This window comes from Erinaceus europaeus, chromosome 5 (genome assembly GCF_950295315.1).
Source record: "Erinaceus europaeus chromosome 5, mEriEur2.1, whole genome shotgun sequence".
Classification (NCBI taxonomy): domain Eukaryota; kingdom Metazoa; phylum Chordata; class Mammalia; order Eulipotyphla; family Erinaceidae; genus Erinaceus; species Erinaceus europaeus.
Window position 1 is genome coordinate 59956471 of NC_080166.1, and position 24369 is coordinate 59980839.

Sequence of the window (24369 nt, forward strand, 5' to 3'; positions counted from 1 at the left end):
TTAATACTTAGAAAGTTTTTGACTTTTACCTTTGTCTGCCTGATAGCTAACATCTGAAGTATCCTGTGAAGTTAGAGTGTGTGTGTGTGTGTGTGTGTCTGTGTGTGTGTGTGTGTGTGTCTGTGTGTGTGTGTGTGTGCACCACTAGCACTTTTTCTTCTAGCGTTTGCCATCCCTAACACTTCTTCTTCTAGCGTTTGCCCTTCTTCCGTAGCCAGTCAACAGGTCAGGTTGAAAGCTGTCAGGAGCTGCTTGTTGCTGGCTTTGAAAGTGACTGGGATCCATGTGGATTCAGTCGGCTAGGAAGGATCATCAGTTTCCCCAATGAATGGGTACTCACAGGATGCACCACTAGAAGGTCCATCCAATGCATCCCATCCCTAGCACTAATGAATGGGCATTCATGAGAAACGTTTTTCAAATATCTGGCCACTAGAGGGCAGCAACGGTTAGGGCATATTGTACGTATATATATATATATATATACATATATTTCTTAATTAAAACTTAACATGAAAACTATATGAACATAAAGAGACAATACAGATTAATCGGCTGAGATAACATAACGTAAAAGTGATTCATGAAAGAGCTAGATTTGTCTTTCAGTTGTCTAATCTAGGTCCACAGATAGAATTTAGACAAGGCAGTGAGGCAAACTGACCTTATAAGGGCAGAGGAGAATATTCACAAAGGCAAGAAGGTTGGAAACTGAGACGTGTAGGTAGTAAATGAGTAGTGGTTCCACTTGGAGAGAAGGTTTAAATGAGAACAAACTGAATTCTTTTGTCTTGGAAATAAGGCTGACAGCTGGATTGATTAATTCATTTGCAGAGTTCTGGTCAAATTGTTTGTGAATGTTGTTATCAGTTGATTCTTTTTATTTATTTATTATTTATTTAAGAAAGAATTAATTAACAAAACCATAGGGTAGGAGGGGTACAACTCCACACAATTCCCACCACCCAATCTCCATATCCCACCCCCTCCCCTGATAGCTTTCCCATTCTCTATCCCTCTGGGAGCATGGACCCAGGGTCATTGTGGGTTGCAGAAGGTAGAAGGTCTGGCTTCTGTAATTGCTTCCCCGCTGAACATGGGCGTTGACTGGTTGGTCCATACTCCCAGTCTGCCTCTCTCTTTCCCTAGTAGGGTGGGTCTCTGGAGAAGCTGAGCTCTAGGACACATTGGTGGGGTCTTCAATCCAGGGAAGCCTGGCCAGCATCCTAATGGCATCTGGAACCTGGTGACTGAAAAGAGAGTTAACATATGAAGCCAAACAAATTGTTGAGCAATCATGGACCCAAAGCTTGGAATAGTGGAGAGGAAGTGTTAGGGAGGTACTCACTGCAAACTCTAGTGTACTTCTGCTTTCAGGTATATATATGGCAGTAGTTTATGGGTACATGTGAACATATGCTCTCTCTCACAGAAACTGGTGTATATCTAGGTTATGGGACTTTGTTAGAAAGTGAACCACCTGAGATGAAATTAGAGTATACTATGAAAGGAAAGGTCTCACCCGAGTAATGAAGCTGAAGGGCTGTCATTCCACACGTGAAGTCTCTGGACACAGTCTGAAGTGAAGCATGTTGAGGTGGCAATCATTGCGTTGGTTAGGTTATGATCCGCAGATGCAATATTATTTTATATGGATTGGGAGAGGCATATGGGAAAGTGGGCCCAATCCAAGGGTTCCAGGACTGGGGGAAGTAGGGGCTCTATAGTGGAGATGTGAGGTTCCTGCTGTCTTAGGGTTCAAAAAGACAATCGATAGTTAATGTTATCATCACATTATTTGTTAATTGGGTTGACTTTGAAAAGTCCTTCTGTTATGGTTTGCTGTACAGTACCCAGTATCTTGTATATAGCTGTTCTATTGGATGCTTCTGATCTACTTGGTCTAGGCTTTTGAGAGAGTCTACATATCAATTACACAGCCTATATATTAAAAAGATTCAGTTTATGTTTTGAAAAACTTTGAGACATACAAATGATTTTCCCCCTCTCATATTAATTAACTACTGATTTATATGTCTACATTTTGCTAGGAATGTACATAAACACCATTCCCACCACCGAAAGACTGTGACCCATCCCTCCCACCCACTCCCACCCCCCACTGACCCAGGAAGCTGCATGTCTACCCCTCACCACAGGGTTTTTACTTTGGTGCCCTACTTACAATTTGATCAGGTCCTGCTTTTAGTTTCCCTTTCAGATCTTCTTAGTCAGCTTCTGTTGATGAGTGGGATCATCCCATACTCATCTTTATCTTTCTGACTTAGTCCACTTAACATAACTCCTTCTAGCTCTGTCCAAGATGGGTCAGAGAAGGTGGGTTCATTGTTCTTGATAGCTGCATAGTATTCCATTGTGTATATATACCACAGCTTTCTCAGCCACTCATCTGTTGTTGGGCACCTTGGTTGCTTCCAGGTTTTAGCTATTATGAATTGTGCTGCTATTAACATAGGAGTACACACCTCTTTTTGGTTGGGTGTTATGGAGTCCTTGGGGTATAACCCCAGGAGAGGAATTACTGGATCATATGGAAGGTCCATGTCTAGCCTTCTGAGAGTTTTTCCAGACTGCTCTCCACAGAGGCTGTACCAATTTACATTCCCACCAGCAATGTAAAAGGGTTCCTCTGTCCCCAAATCCTCTCCAGCATTTCTTGCTGCTGTCCTTTTTGATGTATGCCATTCTTACAGGAGTGAGGTGATATCTTAGTGTTGTCTTAATTTGCATTTCTCTGACAATCAGTGACCTGGAGCAGTTTTTCATATGTTTGTTAGCCTTCTGGATCTCCTCTGTAGTGAATATTTTGTTCATATCCTCTGCCCATTTTTGGATGAGGTCATTTGCTTTTTTGGTGCTAAGTTTGCTGAGCTCTTTATATATTTTGGTGATTAGTTTCTTGTCTGATGTATGGCATGTGAAGATCTCCCATTCTGTGAGGGGTCTCTTTGTTTGTTTAATGGTTTCTTTGGATATGCAGAAGCTTTTCAATTTGATGTAGTCCCATTGGTTTGTTTCTGCTTTAGTCTTCCTTGCAATTGGGTTTGATTCATCAAAGATATCCTTGAGGTGTAGATGGGAAACTGTTTTACCAATGTTTTCCTCTAAGTATTTGATTGTTTATGGTCTGACATCTAGGTCTTTGATCCATTTGGAGTTGATTTTTGTTTCTAGTGAGATAAAGTGGTTCAGTTTCATTCTTCTGCATGTTACAACCCAGTTTTCCCAGCACCATTTATTGAAGAGAGCCTCCTTCTTCCCTTTAATGCTTTGGGCCCCCTTATCAAAGATTAGATGTCCATAGGTGTGGGGATTTATTTCTGGGCTTTCAATTCTGTTCCACTGGTCTGTGTGCCTATTTTTGTTCCAGTACCATGCTGTTTTGATGATGATGGCTTTATAATATAGTTTAAAGTCTGGGAGTCTGATGCCTCCATTTCTGTTTCTTTTCCTCAAGATGGTTTTGGCAATTCTAGGTGTTTTCAGGTTCCAGATAAATGATTGTAGTGTTTGTTCTATTTTCTTAAAGAAGCTTGGTGGAACTTTGATGGGTATTGCATTAAATTTGTATATGGCGCGACCGGCAGCAGATGGAGGTGCTGGGCCGCTACCTACGCGCGGCACTCGCTCCCTACAACTGGCCGGTGTGGCTGGGCGTGCACGACCGGCGCGCCGAGGGCCTCTACCTCTTCGAGAACGGCCAGCGCGTGTCCTTCTTCGCCTGGCACCGCGCGCCCCGCCCCGAGCCCCATGCCCCGGCGCCCGCGCTCAGCCCGACCAGCCCAATGGCGGCACGCAGGAGAACTGCGTGGTGCAGGCCTTGGACGACGGCTCGTGGTGGGACCACGACTGCGAGCGGCGCCTCTACTACGTGTGCGAGTTCCCCCTGTATCCGGGCCCACAATAAAGCCTGGAGTCCGGGGGCAAAAAAAAAAAAATTTGTATATGGCTCTGAGGAGAATATTCATTTTGGTGATATTTATTCTTCCAATCCATGAGCATGGGATATCTTTCCATTTCTTGGTATCAGTTTCTATTTCCTTGAGTAGCGACTCAGTTTTCAGTATACAAGTCTTTCACTTCTTTGGTCAACTTTATTCCTAGGTACTTGATTGATTTTGCTGAAACAGTAAATGGGAGTGATTTCTGGATGTCTTCTTCTTCAGATTTAGTGTTTGCATAAAGAAATGCCACTGATTTTTGTACATTGATTTTATAGCCTGATACTTTGCTATATTGCCTAATAACTTCCAGTAATTTTCTGCTGGATTATTTAGGTCTTTCTATGTATACTATCATATCATCTGCAAATAGTGAGAGCTTGACTTCTTCCCTTCCTATCTGTATTCCTTTGATTTCTTTCTCTTGCCTGATTGCTATGGCAAGAACTTCAAATACTATGTTGAAGAGTAACGGTGACAGTGGACAGCCCTGTCTAGTCCCCGATCTGAGGGGGAATGCTTTCAGCTTCTGTCCACTGAGTATGATGTTGGCTGTAGGTTTGCTATATATAGACTCCACTATGTTGAGGAATTTCCCATCTATTCCCATTTTTTGTAGAGTTTTGAGCATGAATGGGTGTTGGATTTTGTCAAAGGCTTTCTCTGCATCTATTGAGATAATCATGTGGTTTTTGGCTTTGCTTTTATTGATGTGGTGAATGACATTGATTGACTTACAGATGTTGAACCAGCCTTGCATTCCTGGGATGAATCCCACTTGGTCATGTTGAACAATCTTTTTGATATGTTGCTGTATCCGGTTGGCCAAGATCTTGTTTAATATTTTGGCATCTATGTTCATCAGAGATATTGGTCTGTAGTTTTCCTTTTTTGTTCTGTCCCTATCAGCTTTTGGTATCAGGGTGATGTTGGCTTCATAGAAGGTGGAAGGGAGTATTCCTGTTTCTTCAGTCTTATGGAGAAGCTTAAGAAGTATGGGTACTAACTGTTTCCTGAAAGTTTTGTAGAATTCCTTTGTGAAGCCATCTGGTCCAGGACTTTTGTTGTTGGGGAGATTCTTAATAACGGTTTCAATTTCTTTGTCTGTGATTGGTGCACTTAGATTTTGTAGTTCTTCTTGGTTCAGTTTTGGAAGGGCATATGCTTCTAGGAATTGTTCCATTTCTTCCATATTCTCTAGCTTGGTGGCATATAGTTCTTTATAGAAGTTTCGAAGGATTCTCTGGATTTCTGTGGTGTCAGTTGTGATATCTCCTCCATCGTTTACAATTCTATTAATTTGAGTCTTCTCTCTTTTTTGTTTGGTGAGTCTGGCTAGGGGTTTGTCAATTTTGTTTAGTCTTTCAAAGAACCAACATTTGGCTTCATTGATCTTTGGTATGGTGCTTTTATTTTAAATGCTGTTTATTTCTGCTCTAACTTTAGTGATTTCTGTCCTTCTGGTTGCTTTAGGGTTCCTTTGTTCCTTTTCCTCTAAGTCCTTGAGGTGTGCAGTAAGGTCGTTCCTTTGAGCTTCTTCTTGGTGTTTAATATGTGATTGTATGGCTATAAGTTTCCCTCTCAGTACTGCTTTAGCTGTGTCCCAAATATTTTGATAGGTTGTGTCTTCATTTTCATTTGTTTCCAGGAACATTTGAATTTCCTGCTTGAGTGAGTCTCTGACCCAGTGGTTTTTAAGGAGTATGTTGTTTAGTTTCCAAATTCTATGTCTTTTAATAATTTTCTGTTAGTTGTTAAATGTTAGTTTTACTCCACTGTGGTCTGAGAAGATACTTGGGATGATTTCAATGCTCTTGAATTTATTGATGCTGTCTTTGTGGCCTAACATGTGGTCTATCCTTGAGTATGTGTTATGTGGATTTGAAAAGAAGGTGTATTCCAGTTTTTTGGGGTGAAGGACTCTGAAAATGTCCAAGAGGTCTGTTCTGTCAATATCTTCATTCAATTCTCTTGTATCTTTGTTGGTTCTCTGCTTTGTTGATCTGTCTAAGTGTGAGAGTTGGGTATTGAAGTCTCCCACTATTATTGTATTACTATTGATATATTTTTGAAATTCTTTCAGTAAGTGCTTGATGTATTTAGATGGTCCCTCATTGGGTGCATAGATGTTAATAATTGTTAAGTCTTCTTGGCTGATTGATCCTCTAATCATTATGTAATGTCCTTGCCTATCTTTTATTACTTTATTTAATTTAAAATCTATCATGTCTGAGATGAGAATGGCTGTTCCTGCACTTTTTTGTGGTCCGTTAGCCTGTATGATAGTTTTCCATCCTTTCACTTTAAGTCTGTGTTTATCTTGTTGTGACAGATGGGATTCTTGCAAGCAGCATATGGTTGGGTTATGTTTTCTGATCCATCCCCCCTCCCTGTGCCTTTTGATGGGTGAGTTTAAGCCATTGACGTTTATTGATATTATGGATTTAATGTATTGTAGTGCCATTGTTCAAAAAAAATTTTTTTGTTTGCTCAGATATATTGCAAGTATTATAGTCATGTTCTTGTTTATAAGCGGTCTTTTAGTACCTCTTTCAGGGCCGGCTTGGTGATGGTTGCCTCCTTTAACTGTTGTTTGTCTAAGAAGGTTTTGATCCCTCCATCTAGTTTGAATGAAAGTCTAGCAGGATATATTATCCTTGGTTGAAACCCTTTTTCATTCAGGGCTCGATAGATATCTTGCCATTCCCTTCTGGCTTTTAGAGTTTGAGTGGAGAAGTCTGCAGATAATCTTATGGGTTTTCCCTTGTATGTGACTTTTTGTTTCTCTCTTGCAGCCTTTAGGATCCTTTCTTTATCCTTACTTCTTCTCATTGTGACTATGATGTGTCTTGGTGTCTTCAGGTCTGGGTTGATTCTGTTTGGTACTCTCTGGGCCTCTTGAATCTTGATGTCCTTTCTGTTATTCAGGTCTGGGAAGTTTTCTTCTATTATTTCCTCTAGAATGTTTGCTTCCCCTTCCTCTCTTTCTTCCTCTGGCAGGCCAATTATACGAATGTTACTTCTTTTGAGATCATCCCATATGTCTCTGTTGTTGTTTTCAGTGTCTCTCAATCTCTTTTTAAGCTTTTTCACCTCTTTCTTCATTTTCTCTAACGCATCCTCTGTCTGACTAATTCTGTTTTCTGCTTCTGTTAGTCTGATTTTTCTCAACTGTTGTTTCCCTAATAATGCCATTCCTTTCATCCAATGTTGTTTTCATTTCTGTGATTAATAAATTTATTATTGCTTGCATACTTTTCTTATCTATGGTTACTTCTGGCTGATATGTAGTTTCTTCTGGGCTCTTGTCTTCATTCATTGGAGTATCAGTTTTATTTGTGTTTTATCTACCCATTTTTTTTATTTATGTGTTTTTTTTTATATGCTCTTTTGTTCTCAGTTGTTGTGTCTTGAGTACAAGGAACACTGTACTAAATACCTTTATGACAATTGCACTCACCTACCTCAGGAATTACAGTAGCAACTGAAGCAAGTATTGAATCAGTTTAATCGTTACCAGTTAGCCAAACAATTTCTCCAGTCTGTGAAAGAATAGTAACCAAATCCCATTAAAAAAGAAAGAGAAAAGAAAGAAGGGATAGCAAGAATAGACAGTTATGCAAATCTACTATCCACTGTATATTCTAGGGGTAACAAGATGGGAAATGGAACTAGAGCAGAGATACACACATAGAGAGTCCACTCTGAGTCAGATTTCTTCCCCAAAATAATTCACAAATTCAGAAAGGCAAAGAAGGAAGGAAGAAGTGTATGACAAGATTAAAAAAAAAGAAAAAGAAAGAAGAGAAAAGAGAAAGAAAAGGGAAAAGAAAAGAAAAAGAGCTGTAATTAAAGAGCAGTGAAAGGAAAAGTTTTGTTATTACTTTATTTTTAATTTAATTTAATTTAGTTTTTTTGATTAGCTAGGAGGGGGAGGGAGGGTAGAGGAGGTAGGATTAAGGAGACAAGTTCCTCCGACAATAGATAAGATGCCCACTACCCTAGCACTATGCTAGAGTTAATTCTGATCAACCTAAAGGGGGGAAGATATATGCCTTTATATAATATTAACAGTAAAATAGAGCAGGGTAAAAATAAAATAAAATAAAATAAAAACCCTGTCCCAGATTACCTCATACTTTGTGATCAGAGGCAGCTGATTGTTAAGAATGAGAAAAAAGAAAAAAAAAAACTCAGGACTAGACAAGGATAGCTGAAATAGACAGTTATGCAAATCTACTATCCACTGTATATTCTAGGGGTGGCTAAAGGAGGAAGGGAAGTTGAGCAGAGACACTCGCAGTGAGAGTCCACACTGAGTCAGAATTCTTCCCCAAAATAATTCCCAAATGTGTATCAGTGAATTCAAAAAAGCACACTGTTTGGTGGTGTGGGGCTGGGGACTGTGGCTTTGGAAGCTGTAGGATTAAGGAAGAAAGGATGACAAGAATGAGAAAGAGAAAAAAAAAGAAAGAGAGAGAGAAAAAAGAAAAAGATAAGAAAAAGAACAGTCATAAAAGAGCAGTGAAAGGAAAGGGTTTTTTTATTTATTTTTAATTATTTAATTAGCTATGTGGGTGAGGTGGGGGGGGTTGGCTACTTAGAAAGAAAAAAGGCCAGAGGTTTCAGAAGGGTATAGACTTAGAATGAATGATACTCCCTGGTTTGACAGGAATTTGGTAAAGAAAGAAGCTCCTAGCAGGGGAGCCTGCTAGGAGCTGAGCTGGTCCCCAGGGACTGGTTATGGGGGGGGGGGGAGGAGGTATGCTTAAAAATTAAAAGGAAAAAAATTTTCCTCTTTTATCCTACTCTAATTCTTAACCCAAATTAAGTTATAGTCACCTCCTTGGTGTCACCACTAGGATCCCTTATTGACTGGCCTACTAATGGCAGAAAATCCTACCGTTTCCAGGAGATGTGGTCAGAGCTCAAGCCACTAGCAGCTTCTCAGTCCACCATCTTCCGGGAACCCCTCATTGTACTCTTTCAAAAACAGCCTTTGATACTATCTGATGTTGAAAAAAAGATGTGAACATTAAATGTCAAATGAAAATCCTATACTCAGTTTGAACACATGAATTGAGAAATAGCTGCACACCCATGTCAAAAACAGCCTTATTTTCTTATTAAATTTTCCATTGTTTTTCAATTCTTGGCTTTGTATGACTTCTTTAATTTCAAGTTTTTCCCATCTCTGTATAAAAACTCATCTTGGATTGTAATGTGAGGTACTAGTATCATGGGCATATTACAAAGTAACTTATAAGTTAGAAGATTTAAAAAATGTCTGCTACTATGCTTAGATTTTCCTGGCAAAATAACAGAGTATTTTTTTTCTGCTGCTGCTGTACTCACAGTAATTTATGTAGCACCCTACATCAGTGTCTTATATGAAATGGAACAGACCATGTCACTTTTTTCGTGTAGATGAAGTTTAGTGAATGGATTGACCTGTTCGCTTTTGTCACTAAGCTGACTTCTTCAGTTGATGATTCATATGAGTATAAATTAGGTGTCGGTTGCTTTATCTACATAGAAAGAAGCCTTAAAATAAAATGCAAAGAGAGGTGGAATGTGACCTTTGCTTTTAAAATGGCAGTACTATTTTCACAATATGCAATATCTTAGAAAGTTTCTCTGTTCTTAAAAAAATGTGAATTACTAATTATACTTATATAGACTCTTAAGATCTAGAGACAATATATGTCAAGGAATGAAATGTACAGTAGAAAGAACCTGTGCAAATTCTCACTTTAACTTATATTTTCCTCTGCTTTCAAGTGCTTAAAATATTGACCATATCATGAGTGCTGAGTCTGTTGAATAAATCAATGTTTGAATTAATGTTTGTAGGGTCCTAGTCTTAAACTCTTCTTTCACCTTTAAAAGGTCAGTTACTCCTTTAGATTAACCCCTGCCAAGGATATCAATCTAAAATGCTATCCTTCTAAATACAGATACACCAATATATATATTTTTTAAAAAAGAGAGACTCAAAGAACTAGTAAGTGATAATTACACTCATGCTATATACTTCCAGTTTTGATCATGGGTTTTACTCTTTCTTGCTGGACATTACAGTGTTGGCTTCAATTAATGAAATCATACATTCTTCGCTAAATAACTATATATTTTCTTATTTATTTACCCTTTTGTTGCCCTTATTTTTTATTGTTGTTGTAGTTATTATTGTTGTTGTTATTGATGTTGTTGTTAGATAGGACAGAGAGAAGTGGAGAGAGGAGGGTAAGACAGAGAGGGGGAGAGAAAGATAGACACCTGCAGACCTGCTTCACTGCTCGTGAAGCAACCTCCCTGTAGGTGGCGAGCCGGGGGCTTGAACCGGGATCCTTAAGCTAGTCCTTTAGCTTCGTGCCATGTGTGCTTAACCTGCTGCACTACCACCTGACTCCCAACTATATATATTTTTAAAATAATTATACTTATTTACTTATTGGATAGAGATAGCCAGAAATCAAGAAGGAAGGGGTGATGGAGAAGGAGAGAGACAGAGAGACACCTACAACCCTGCTTCACCACTCATGAAGCTTTCCCCTGAAGGTGGGGGCCAGGGGCACCAACCCCAGTCCTTGTGCACGGTAACATGTGTGCTCAACTAGGTGTGCCACAACCCAGCTGCCAGCCAAATGACTTCTTCATCTATCCAGTCATTAGCTATACAGTGAACATTTGGAAATAGTGAATGATTTCATGAGAGTGAATAATGATAGAATGTGGGAGGCATAGAGCTCCACTCCAGCATATGTGGTGCTGAGAACCTAACGTGGGACCTTACATATGCAAATCCTACCTTCTACCCCTGTGCCATCTCCCCAGTCACAGAAATGTTTATACTATTACTATATCCGGGGAGCTCTTTGTACTGATTACTTAAGTGGCAAAGAAAAAAACAAACAAACAAAACCCCTCAGGATCCAGGTAGTAGCACACCTTGTTAAGAGCTCACATTACCGTGTGCAAGGACCCAGGTTCAAGCCCCTGGCCCCAAGTTTAGGGGGGAAACTTCATGAGTGGTGAAGCGGGGCTGCGGGTGTCTTTCTGTTTCTCTCCCTCTCTGTCTCCTCTTCCCCTCTTAATTTCTCTCTGTCTCTGTCCAATAATAAATAAATAAATAATATTTAAAAATTAAAAAAAAGAAAAATCTTAGTTTAGTCAATGAAAATTCCACACAATTTACAGCAAGGTTAACTTGGGCCTAGTTATGGTCATTGATCATAAGTAGTATGGGATTTGTGACATGACTTTTCAAATTCTTCCGTCATTTTAAAATGTATTTCAACTTTTCTTCTTTCTGCTGTCTTAAATGGGAATGAAGTTATTCTCCTCACAATTGACTTCTAGTGAGTTTCCATTCTGACTAGAATCTGTTAAATTTGTGAAATTTCTCATTTTTGAAAAATGTGTTTTGTGTTTTACCACACCCTGATTAATAAAAGCAGCATGTTTCTTTTATTTATTTATTTAATTTTAATATTTATTTATTTATTTTGCCAGGGTCATTGCTGGTACTACAAATCCACTTCTCCTGGTGACTTTTTTTTTTCCATTTTATTGGATAGGACAGAGAGAAATTGAGGGAGAAGAGGAAGATAGAGAGGGAAAGAGACAGATAGACTCCTACAGACCTGCTTCACCACTCGTGAAGCTTCCCCCATGCAGGTATGGAGTGGAGGCTTGAACCCTGATTTTGCACTCAGCACTATGTGCATTTAACCACCACAGCCTGACCCCCCAAGAGTCAATAGTTTTCTATCATTTTTCTCTTTTCTGAAGTAACACTTTATATAAACCCCCTTGGATCATTGTTCCTTAGACTCACCTTGCTTAACAGTGCAGGAAATAACACCAGTTCATTTTATAGATCAGAAGTAGAATGGTGGAGGGTGAAGTGATCATTCACAGCACATAGTGACCTATACACTGAAGGTGGACAGAAACCCAGAGCCTCTTTCCCCTTGACTCATCATGCCTGCAGTGTTCTTGGTTTCCAAGACGTGTCTTCTGATTTTATTTCCAGAACATAATTAAATATTTTATGCTTCACTTCCCCAGAGCTTTCCCCACTAGGGAAAGAGAGAGACAGGCTGGATGTGTGAATCGACCTGTCAACGACCATGTTCAGCAGGGAAGCAATTACAGAAGCCAGACCTTCCACCTTCTGCATCCCACAATGACCCTGGGTCCATACTCCCAGAGGGTTAAAGAATAGGAAAGCTATCAGGGGAGGGATGGGATACGGAGTTCTGGTGGTGGGAATTGTGTGGAGTTGTGCCTCTCTTATCCTATGGTTTAGTCAATGTTTCCTTTTTATAAATAATTTTTAAAAAGAATAAAAAAATGTTGTGGGATATATGTTCAGTAGAATACGACTTGACCATTAGAAGTGATGGCATTGTGCCTCTTGGAGAAAAATGTATGGAACTCAGAGATTATACTAAGTGAAATAAATAAAGGAGTGGAAGACAAAAAATATATATTTGATGCTTTCCCCTTAAACCCCTTCTTTTCAATTTGCAAAGTGTGAGGACTCCTGAAATTTGAGTCTCCCATACTTCATGTGTAAAATCATCCGAAAAAAATAAAACAAACTCTTTGAACCTTCATAATAAATTGAAATAGCCCAAATGAACTTACCAACTATACATTACTAGACTCAAATTTTGTTGAATGTTATAGTTTAATATGTTGATAAAATCTCCAAGGTTAATGAATGTGAGCAAATGTTCTGATGGTTTAACTGGGAGAACTTATCCCATGCTCTCACATTTCCTAGTTTTGAGAAAACACATAGAAATTTAACCTCATTATTTATTAACTTTTTTTTTCCTACCAGAATAGTGCTCAGCTCTGGCTGATGGTGTTGTGGAAGGCTGAACCTGGGACTTTGGAGTCTCAGGCGTGAGAGTCTCTTTGCATAGCCATGATGCCATCTACCTCCACAATATTTATTAACTTTTAATAAAAGATTTATTTTTTTATGAAAAAGAATGAGAAAGAGCACAGGGGGTCATTGGTACCAAAGGCATAACCCTGTACTCTAGTGATGAAGTAGCTATCAACAGGCCCTTATAAATTTGACTCTTCAGGATGCCTGCTTGGCCATGCATGTGGCTCACGTTCAAGTCCAACCTCTACCACAGGGAAGCTTCATTAAAAAAAAAAAATTGGCTGTAAAGATGTGTCATTAAGGGCTGGGGAGACAGCATAATAGTTATGCAGAAAGACTTTCATGCCTGAGGACTTAAGGTCTCAGGTTCAATCCTCAATACCACCATAAATCAGAGCTGTGCAGTATTCCAGCTGTCTCTGTGTCTCTCTCTTTCTCTCCCTCTGTGTTTCTATTTCACTAAAATAAATAAAATATTTTTAAAAGATGTATCACTTAGTAATCTAACACATATTTTACTAGTAAATCAGTAAATTATTCATATTTGTTTTCCCATAGCATCACTGACATCTTAGGCCATGAGCAATTTTGGGTTGGTTTTTTTTTTTTTTAAGGAAAATTGAACATGTATTTTTCATTCCCCTATTCCCTTGTTTCTTAGTTCCAGGAGCAGTGTTTGAGTTACAGCTGGCAGAAGTAGAAGCCATGCAAGTTAGAATAACGTGGCAGAAACCACTGCAACCAAATGGAATCATCAACCGGTACAGAGTGAAAGTGAGAATTGCTGAAACAGGAGTGATTCTGGAAAACACACTGCTCACAGGAATAGAGGAGGTAACGCACTTACTTTTCACCTCTTGCTGTCGACTTGGTTCTGGGCCTAGAAAAGAGAAGTGTTGTGAGCGTTCATACATCAAATATTGGTCAACTTTATTGTATAAAGGAGGTAAATTTGGGACTCCCTGGTGATAATGGAGTTTGGTCAAGTGCCATTATTCTTTTTTTCAGCATCAGTAAAATGTTAATTGAGCCATTAATCAGGACTAAAGGTACCCTCAGGAGTGAGTATTATTATGGTGGTGAAGTCAATGAATTGTTTGGAAACTCCTGTTAGACTTAAACACTTTGAAGACTTTACTTGTAATTTTGAACAGTTACCACTTGGAAGATACAATGATTTTATTTTTAAGTTTTTAATACTTTTTAAAAAATACATTTAAAAAAATGTAATAGTGACTTCACAGTGATTTACAAAATTATAAGTTAGCAGTGGTCACTCCACACCATTCCTATCACCAGAGTTGTGTCCCCATTCCTTCCATTGGAAACTATAGCAGTTCTCCCAACGTCACAGGCATGAATTGACTATCATTTCTATAATTATCTATGCTTATATATATTTGCCCATATTTTCTATAGTTATGCCATCTATTCATTTCTCTTTTTTTAATTTTTTACCTATAAAAAGGAAACATTGACAAAACCATAAGATAAGAGGGGTACAGCTTCGCACAATTCCCACCACCAGAACTCTGTATCCCATCCTCTCCCCTGATAGTTTTCCTAGTCTTTATCCCTCTGGGTGTATAGGCCCAGGGTCATTGTGGGATGCAGAAGGTGGAAGGTCTGGCTTCTGTAATTGCTTCCCTGCTGAACATGGGCATTGACAGGTTGATCCATACTCCCAGCCTTTCTCTCTCTTTCCCTAGTGCAGAAGGGCTCTGCAGAAGCGGAGCTCCAGGACACATTGGTGGGGTTGTCTGTCCAGGGAAGTCTGGTCATCCTGCTAGCATCTGGAACCTGGTGGCTGAAAAGAGAGTTAACATACAAAGCCAAACAAATTGTTGACCAATCATGGACCTAAGGGCTGGAATAGTACAGATGAAGAGTTGGGGTGTCCTCCATTTTGTAGATAGCTAGTAGGCATATTTTAGTTAAATCCAAAGGGCCTGTAGCTATACTAGTTTTTTTTTTTTTTCTTTCTTTTTCTTTTTGCCCCTGAGCCTGAAATCTGGTATGCCAGTGGATCCAAGTTATTGTCTAGGGAGATGATGTCATGGCTTGGAAAAGGACCAGAAAGCTGGATCTGGGAAGAGAATAGCTCCCTAATATGGGAAAGGAGTATAAATATTGTTGACTATAAACTCCATCGATTTGATGTGAACTGGGTCCCATATTCAGCTTAGGAGCCTATGTGACCTCTGCATCCCTGTAGATCTGAGCTCACATTCTGTGGTCATGAGTAGGAACATTCTATGCTGCCCCAATATCAACCCATCCTCCTCGGGTGTAGCATTTCTTTTTTTTAAAAAAAAAGAATTAGTTTATTTATTTATTTATTCATGATAGAGATAGGAGGAGAGAAAGAACCAGACATCACTCTGGTACATGGGCTGCCAGGGACCAAACTCAGGACCTCATGGTTGAGAATCCAATGCTTTATCTACTGTGCCACCTCCTGGACCACAAAATACCAGCTTTTTTTTTTTTTTTTTTAATCAGAGCACTGCTCAGCTCTGGCTTATGGTGGTGCAGGGGATTGAACCTGGGACTTTGGAGCCTCAGGCAAGAGAGTCTCTTTGTATAACCATTATGCTATCTACCCTCTCCATCTATTCATTTCTAAGTAACTACACCTATTGCTATTTCTAAATGTCTTTCAGTTTTTTCCTCCTCTCTTCTTGGGTCTTGATGGAGTTGGAGTTCAGAGCCCTCTGGTCATCTTCCCCCATCAGTTCTCCCCCTCTGGGAGTATGGACCAAAGTTCTTTTTCTTTTAATGTGCTTTATTTATTTATTATTGGATAGAGACAGAAAGAAATTGAGAGGAGAGGGGGAGATGTAGAGGAAGAGAAACAGACACCTACAACCCTGCTTCACCACTCGTGAAGCTTTCCCCCTGCAGGTGGGAGCCAGGGACTTGAACCTGGGTCTTTGTACACTATAATGTAAATGCTTAACCAGGTGCTTAACCTGCCCCCTGGACCAAAATTCTTCATGAGTTGCAGAAGGTAGAAGGTCTTCTGTTAATTGCTTCTGCAGTGGACACGGGCATTGGCAGGTTGATCCAAACCCCCAACTTGTTTCTATCTTTCCTAGTTTAAACGGGGTTTAAACAGTGGTTTCTCCACAGAGTTAACTTAATAGATGCAATTTTAAGGCTTGACATTATCTGACATGGGTATAAAATATTGGAAGGTTTAATGCCAAGTCACAGTTCAGAGGGGCTTTTCTTTGTATGTCCTCACTGTGCCTGACTTAGAACTTTTGTCAACAGTAGATTCTGAAAGGGTGACTGATTGATAGTGGGAACAGCTGTGTGGCTTAGGGATCTTGTGGTGGCTGGAAGACCGGAGCGTCTCTAAATTACTGTGCTTGTGATTCATGCCCTTCTTGCGGGCTCTGTGGGGGCAGAGCTGCAATGAGCACTTACACAAGCCTTTTCTTGTCTTTTGTAGGGCCCCTGGTCCAAAGTTCTTTATCATGATGCTTTCAAATCGGTCTCACACATAGGCCTCCCCCTGCTTTTCATCATAATACTTCTTGGGCTAAAAGTATACTAAGATAGCTGACTTTAAGTATCATTTGGAGAAGTGGAGACTTTTCTAGATTATCTTCTCCATTCTTTTTTTTTTTTTTTTGCCTCCAGGGTTATTGCTGGGGCTCAGTGCCTGCACCATGAATCCACTGCTCCTGGAGGCCATTTCCCCCCCTTTTGTTGCCCTTGTTGTTGTAGCTTTATTGTGATTATTATTGTTGTTGTTGTTGATGTTGTTCATTGTTGGATAGGACAGAGAGTAATGGAGAGAGGAGGGGAAGACAGAGAGGGGGAGAGAAAGACAGACACCTGCAGACTTGCTTCACTGCCTGTGAAGTGACTCCCCTGCAGTGGGGAGCCGGGGCTTGAACCGGGATCCTTCAGCCAGTCCTTGTGCTTTGTGCCACGTGCGCTTAACCCGCTGCACTACCGCCCAACCCCCCTTCTCCATTCTTTTATCTCTCTAGAGAAGTTGATTTTTATTTCTATTAATTTTTTATCTTTATATATTTATTAGAAAGAGACAGCCAGAAATCAAGAAAGAAGGAGGCAACAGAGAGGGGGAGAGACACCTGCAACATGGCTTCACCACTAGAAACGCTTTCCCCCTGCAGGTGGGGACTGGAGTCTTTGTGCATTGTAAAATGCAACATGTAAATTGTAGTCTTGCTTTCCTGAGCCACCTTGGTTTTGCTTTTTTTGAAGATAAACAAAATCCTAAGTGCTTTATTTCAGTAAACCTATTTTGTGTTCCAGATATGAAAATATACCCAAAGTGTGTAAGGCATAACATTAAAATGTGTATCAAAGCTTATAAATAAATAAAATGGTGGATTCTTAAGTGCTTTATTTGAGTAAATCAATTTTCTGTTCCAAATATGAAGATATCCCCAAACTATGTAAGATAAATTTTTTTAAATGTGTATCAAAGCTTATAAATAAATAAAATGGTGGATTCTAAGTGTACAAGGTATAGTATAAATTAGGCATAGAAACCTTTTATTATTTTTTTAAAGGGGTCATAAGGTGAATTTGAAAGCAGTACTTGAAAGAAACTGAATGAAAGACAGTAGTTCTTGATACACACACACACTCTCACACACACACACACACACACACACACACACACACTTGTTTCAACAGCCTGGAAAATAGTTCAGCTGGCAGAGTGCAGGACTTGCATTCATAAGATGCCTAGTTTCAGCCTCCAGCGCTCCATTGCCAGAGTGACACTCATATCTCTTTCCCTCTTACTCTCAGTCTCTCTCTCCTATGATTGAAATAACCCAAATCCATTAAAAAAAAACAATTTAATACTAAACATTTTCAGACATAAACCAGGGGAAAATATATACCTGAAAGCAGAAGTACACAAGAGTCTGCAGTGAGTACCCCCCCCCAACACTTCATCTGCAGTATTCCAGTCTTTAGGTCCATGATTGTTCAACAATTTATTTGGCTTTGTATGTTAACTCTCTTTTCAGCCACCAGGTTCCAGATGCCAGCATGATGCCATCCAGACTTCCCTGGACTGAGGACCCCACCAATGTGTCCTGGAGCTCCACTTCCCCAGAGCCCCAGCCTACTAGGGAAAGAGAGAGGCAGACTGTGAGTATGGATCGACCAGTCAATGCCCATGTACAGCGGGGAAGCAATTACAAAAGCCAGACCTTCCACCTTCTGCAACCCACAACAATCCTGGGTCCATACTCCCAGAGGGATAGAGAATGGGAAAGCTATCAGGGAAGGGGATGGGATATGGAGCTCAGGTGGTGGGAATTGTGTGGAGTTGTAGCCCTCCTACAGTTTTGTTAATGTCTCCTTTCTTAAATTAAAAAAAAAAAAATCTGATGAGCTCCGTCCCTGTTCCCATTACTGGACTACCATGATTGCCAGGGGTCTGCCTCACTTTTTTTTTTCATAACTGCAGCAGACGTAGTTAGTTCAGCTAAGTTCATTTCACTGCAGAACTAAATGGCGATTTTCTCAGGACTCTTACTTCACACTTCCCCAAAACATGCTGGATCACCTGTCCACCACTTAAGTGCCATTTCTCTCCACCATAGGGTACTAGACTCCCCCAACTCCCTTTGAACCGTTGTAATTTTCTCCTTTTGTAGCCTCTGATTGTACATGTGTATATACACATGCATCTCTTTTTTTTTCAGGATTCAGTAATTTTTTTTATTTATAAAAAGGAAACACTTGAAAAAAACCATAGGATAAGAAGGGTACAACTCCACACAATTCCCACCACCAGAACTCCGTGTCCCATCCCCTCCCCTGATAGCTTCCCTATTTTTTATCCCTCTGGGAATATGGACCCAGGATCATTACGGGGTGCAGAAGGTGGAAGGTCTGGCTTCTGTAATTGCTTCCCCGCTGAACATGGGTGTTTGACAGGTCGATCCATACTCCCAGCCTCTCTCTCTCTCTTTCCCTAATGGGGCGGGCTCTGGGGAAATGGGGCTCCAGGACACATTGGTGGGGCCATCTGCCCAGGGAAGTCTGCCTGGCATCATCTTAGCATCTGGAATCTGGTGGCCTCTTCCAGGATCCCAGGTTTAAGCAGTTCCCTTGCAGAGCTCACACCTGCTGTTGTCTCCAAGCCACCATCTTGGCTCCACATCTTTATCTTTTTTATTATTATTTTATTGGAGTTAATGGTTTACAGTTCAGTTGTTGACACATAGGTACAGTTTTTTTTACTTTATTTTATTTGATAGGACAGAGATAAATTGAGAGTGAAGGGAGATAGGGGGAGAAAGAGAGAGAGAGAGAGAGGTGAGAGAGATATCTGCAGACCTGCTTCACCACTTGTGAACCTTTCCCCCTATAGGTGGGGTCTGGGGGCTTGAACCCAGGTCCTTATACATTGTAATGTCTGTGCTTAACTAGGTGCTCCACCACCTGGCACCATTAGGTACCATTTCTCTTCTCCCTGTGACAGGTGTCTGTTGAACAGTCTTACAATTGGTTTAAATTCGAGTTTCACATCGCTTTTCTCCTCCATGCCTTACTAAACGCAGATGCCTCTCTAAAACACACAGTTTCCCTTCATGTAGAGCTTCAGTATTGGAGCTGACAAGTTACTGGAGCTGTCAGGTATCATCTAATACCTGGATGGCATTCAAATAATTATTAACTACACAATCTTGGTCCATTGGTTTCATTATATTGGATCTGTTTTATGGAAGATGTCTTTAAAATTCATGCAGAAAAAGAGTTCTGCCAATATTTTCCTCTAAGTATCTGATGGTTTCTGGTCTAACATCCAAGTCCTTGATCCACTTGGAATTTACTTTTGTGTTTGATGAAATACAGTGGTTCAGTTTAATTCTTCTGCGTGTTTCAACCCATTTTTTTCCAACACAATTTCTTGAAGAGACTCTGCTTTCCCCATTTAATAGTCCTTTGTCAAAGATTAGATGTCCATAGGTGTGGGAGCTCGCTTCTGGGCTCTCAATTCTATTCCACTGGTCAGTGTGTCTATTCATGTTCCAGTACCAAGCAGTTTTGACAGTGGCCCTATAATACAATTTGAGATCTGGGAGTGTGATGCCTCCAGTTCTGTTTTTTTTTCCTCAAGATTATTTTGGCAATTCTAGGTCTTTTCTGGTTCCAGATAAACATTTGTAGCATTTGTTCTATTCTCCTAAAAAATGTGCTTGGAATCTTGATGGGGATAGCATTAAATTTGTATATGGCTCTGGGTAATATATTCGTTTTGGTGATGTTAATTCTACCAACCCATGAACATGGAATATCTTTCCACCTCTTTGTGTCTTTTTCAATTTCCTTGAGTAGTGACTCAATTTTCAGTATACAAGTCTTTCACTTCTTTAGTTAGGTTAATTCCTAGATATTTTATTATTTTTTGTTGCTAAAGTAAAAGGAACTGATTTCCGGATTTCAACTTCTTCTAACTTAATGTTTGCATAGAGGAATGACACTGACTTTTATAGGTTAATTTTGTAGCCTGACACCTTACTGTATGGCCTGATGATTTCCAAAAGCTTCTAGCTGGATTCTTTAGTTTTTTCTGTGTATACTATCATGTTATCTACAAATAGGGAGAGTTTGACTTCTTCTCTTCCAACCTGTATCCCTTTAATTTCTTGTTCCTGCCTGATTGCTATGGCAAGAACTTCCAACACTATGTTAAATAGTAATGGTGATAGTGGGCAGCCCTGTCTAGTACCTGATCTGAAGGGAAATGCTTCCAGTTTTTCACCATTGGGTATGATGTTGGCTGTAGGTTTGCTATATATAGACTCCACTATCTTGAGGAATTTTCTATCTATTCCCATTTTTGTAGTGTTTTGATCATAAAGGGATATTAGATTTTGTCAAAGGCTTTCTCTGCATCTATTGATATGACCATGTGGTTTTTGGTTTTGCTTTTATTGATGCAGTGGGTCACATTGATTGATTTACGTATATTAAACCAACCTTGCATTCCCGGGATAAACCCCAGTTGGTCATGATGAACAATCTTTTTAATATACTGCTGTATCCAGTTGGCTAGAATTTTGTTCAATATTCGCATCTATATTCATCAGAGATATCAGTCTAACATTTTTTCTATTAATGCTTAGTCTTATTTCCAAGATCAATATTCCCTGTAAAATATGGGAGGGGAGGAGATATGGAGTTCTTTCTGGTGATGGGAATTGTGTGGAGTTGTACCCCTCTTATCTTATGGTTTTGTCAGTGTTTCCTTTTTATAAATAAAAAAAAGCAAACAAACAAAAAAGAAAATGGCTTAATTCTCAAGATTTCTTTAAGCTGTTAGAATACTTCCTTTATATTAATGAAATAAATTAAATATTTATATTAAGTATATAAAAATAAGATGCTATTGTTTTTTGTTTTTTTTATCCTCCAGGGTTATCGCTGGGGCTCACTGCTGTCACTATGAATCCACTGCTCCTGGTGGCCATTTTTTTCATTTTCTGGGATAGGACAGAGTGAAATTGAGAGAAGTGGGGTAGGTAGGTAGGTAGGTAGGTAGGTAGATAGATAGATAGATAGATAGATAGATAGATAGATAGATAGATAGATAACTCTGCAGATTTGCTTCACTGTTTGTGAAGCAACCTCCCTGCAAGTGGGAACTGGACCTGAATCCTTCTGCAGGTCCTTGTGCTTAGTGCTGTGTACTACTGTAGTGTTTTTTTTTTTTATTCCTTTTGTTGCCCTTGTTTTACTGTTGTGGCCATTATTGTTGCTATTGATGTCATCATTGTTGGATAGGACAGAGAGAAATGGAGAGAGGAGGGGAAGATAGAGAAGGGGAGAGTAACATAGACCCCTGTGAAGTGACTCCCCTGCAGGTGGGAAGCCGGGGATTGGAACTGGGATCCTATGTCCTTGCGCTTTGCACCACCTGTGCTTAACCCGCTGCATTACCACCCAACTCCCACTACTGTAGTGTTTGACTGGGTGTAGCATCACCTGGCCCTCTCAGATGCTGTTGTAAAACACCCGTTTCTCTTGTAGTCTCAGTGATGTTATGTAGGAAGGGAGAAGAGAAGGGAGAGCATCTACCTGTGAGCTCAACAGCCTTTCCTGTAGATACGCATGATCTGCTCAGGATACTCTCCTTTCAGTATATAAGGTACTAACTACATCAGTAGTTATTGATATGTATTAAGTACCTCTGGAAACACAGTTATTTCAAATCTCATTGGATTGAAGACTTGGACAGGTGTATGATGAACCCTGTTTACAGACTATGCTATTTGTGTGCATTTTTGTAACCGCTCAGTTATAGGCAAATTATGTTTGTTGGCACGTCAAACTGTCAGGCAGACCTCTCCCACGTCTGGTCTATGAATGTAGATACAAAAATAGCAAGGCAAAAACGGCTTTAACCAGACAAGGACCTCACAAAACCTGCCCTTTTGGAGGTTTACACTTAAAGTGTCTTATTCATGAAATCTTTATTTGAGGAAGACTAATTTTGCCACCAGGGATCTCAAGTCAGAAACAAATATCTGTTTCTACTCAGAGTATTTCTTTCTTTTGTTTTTTTTTAATGTTGATGATTTTCTTTCTTTCTCTCTCTCTCTCTTTCTTTCTTTCTTTGTATATTTATTTATTTATTGGATAGAGACAGCCAGAAATCGAGAGGGAAGGGGGTGATAGAGAGGGAGAAAGACAGAGAGACACCTGCAGCACTGCTTCACCACTCGCCAAGCTTTCCCCCTGCAGGTGGGGACCGGGGTCTCAAACCTGGGTCCTTGCGCACTGCAACATGTGCACTCAACCAGGTACACCACCACTCAGCCCCAGCAAACAGAGTATTTTGTTACAGCCAAGGAGCTGATTCCAGTGAGTATGATTTTTCAGGGCTCTAGTAGTTTCAGAATGAAGCCTTGAAATTAGTAATGGACAGATAAGACATTTGGAATATTATCATTTTTTAAATTAAGCTACTAAATTTTTATTAGTGATTTAATAATGATTAACAAGATTGTAGGCTAAGAGGATTACAATTCCATACAGTTTCCACCACCAGAGTTCTCTGTCCCATCCCCTACATTGAAAGTTTCCCTATTTTTTATCCCTCTGGGAGTATAGAACAAAATTCTTCATGGGGTGCAGAAGGTGGGAGTTCTGGCTTCTGTAATTGCTTTTCCATTGGACATGGGTGTTCACAGTTGAATCCATACCTCCAGCCTGTTTCTATCTTTCCCTAGTGGGGTAGGGTTCTGGGGAGCTGGGGTTTTAGAACACATTGGTGAGGTGGTCTGCCAAGAGAAGTCAGAATGGAATCATACTACAATGTGGTGGCTGAAAGGCGGTAAGATATAAAGCAGGAAAAATTCTTTAATAAATAGGAACCCAACGGTTGGAAAAATGCAAATGAAACTAGGGTGTCTCTGTGTGGGAAGCCACTAGGAAGTCTATTTTAGGTATGTTCCAATGTTTGCCTGAGACTGACAGCCAACATGCAGGTAGACAAAAAATATTGTCTGGGAAGATGGTGTCAGAGTTGAGAATAGGTCTAGAAACCTGTCATTTTTAAAAAGTGTTATTTCAAAGCTCCTGGCTTTGAAAGCATGAGTACACTTCATGTCCTGTAACAGCTTTCTACTTACTTACTTTGAATTGCAGTATATAAACAACCCTCTGGCTCCAGAAACTGGGGACGTGGATCCAATAGCTGGATTATTGGAGGGTTCCGCAGAGATGTCTTCTGACCTGTATTCTCTTGCTTCAGTTATATATAATAGCCATCCACAGATCACCTTTCCTGCCAGGAACAGAGCTGATGTGCATTATTCAGCTGTCGGTAGGTCTGATTTTTCTGCAGCGTGTGTTTAAGTCACTAGTACTACTGAGAGAAGATATGAACCTTAACTTCTAGTCCAGCCAAAGTATTAATGGTTTGTAAACCAGAGTCAGATTTTCTTTTCTCTCTCTCTCTCTCTCTCTCTCTCTCTCTTTTTTTTTTTTTTTACTGTTGGCTAACCTTGTGCAGCAAATGGAAATGCCACCCAGGCAGGAGCTGGCCCCTTCCTAACCCATTTGACCTCCCTCCCAGAGAAAGTAGCACCCAGGGCTGTCTGGCCAAGCTGCATAGACAATCAGTTATTACAGTTGCCAAAGCAGGTGTGATGGGAAGGGATAACCATATCTTCAAATCTTTTGCAGGCCTCACACTCTCTGCAGCATTTGATGAATAGGTTTGCAAATGTCACTAAAGGCAAATAGGTCAGAAAGTTACAACTCTGGTGTGGTGGGTGATGAACAGGTGTAGGTGACCCCCGTGATGTGGTGATGCCATTAGTACGAACACTTGCTACTCAGGGTCAGTGGTTCTTAGTGTTTCTAAAAGGAGCCTGCTATCCACAGCCAATTAAAAAAAAAGTGGGTGAATGACACTGTCTCAATGGTCAGAATTTTCCCAAAAGCTTAGTGTTTTTTTTTCTTAGTTTTTTTTTTTTTGTCTTT

At 40.0% G+C, this 24369-nt stretch overlaps 1 protein-coding gene and 1 long non-coding RNA gene across 4 annotated transcripts in view; one reads left to right on the forward strand and one right to left on the reverse strand.

Annotated features, from left to right (window-relative positions):
* Nucleotides 1-24369, reverse strand: part of LOC132538615 (uncharacterized) — a 720469-nt gene that overhangs the window by 448117 nt on the left and 247983 nt on the right. The gene's annotated exons all lie outside the window — the stretch shown is intronic.
* The window catches only part of PTPRQ (protein tyrosine phosphatase receptor type Q), a 257933-nt gene that overhangs the window by 28261 nt on the left and 205303 nt on the right, over nucleotides 1-24369 (forward strand). For both annotated transcript variants that reach the window (XM_060191363.1, XM_060191364.1), the window contains exons 9-10: nucleotides 13532-13704; nucleotides 23530-23707. In XM_060191363.1, coding sequence (XP_060047346.1) covers nucleotides 13532-13704; nucleotides 23530-23707 — 351 coding nt within the window. The remainder of the gene's footprint in view (nucleotides 1-13531; nucleotides 13705-23529; nucleotides 23708-24369) is intronic.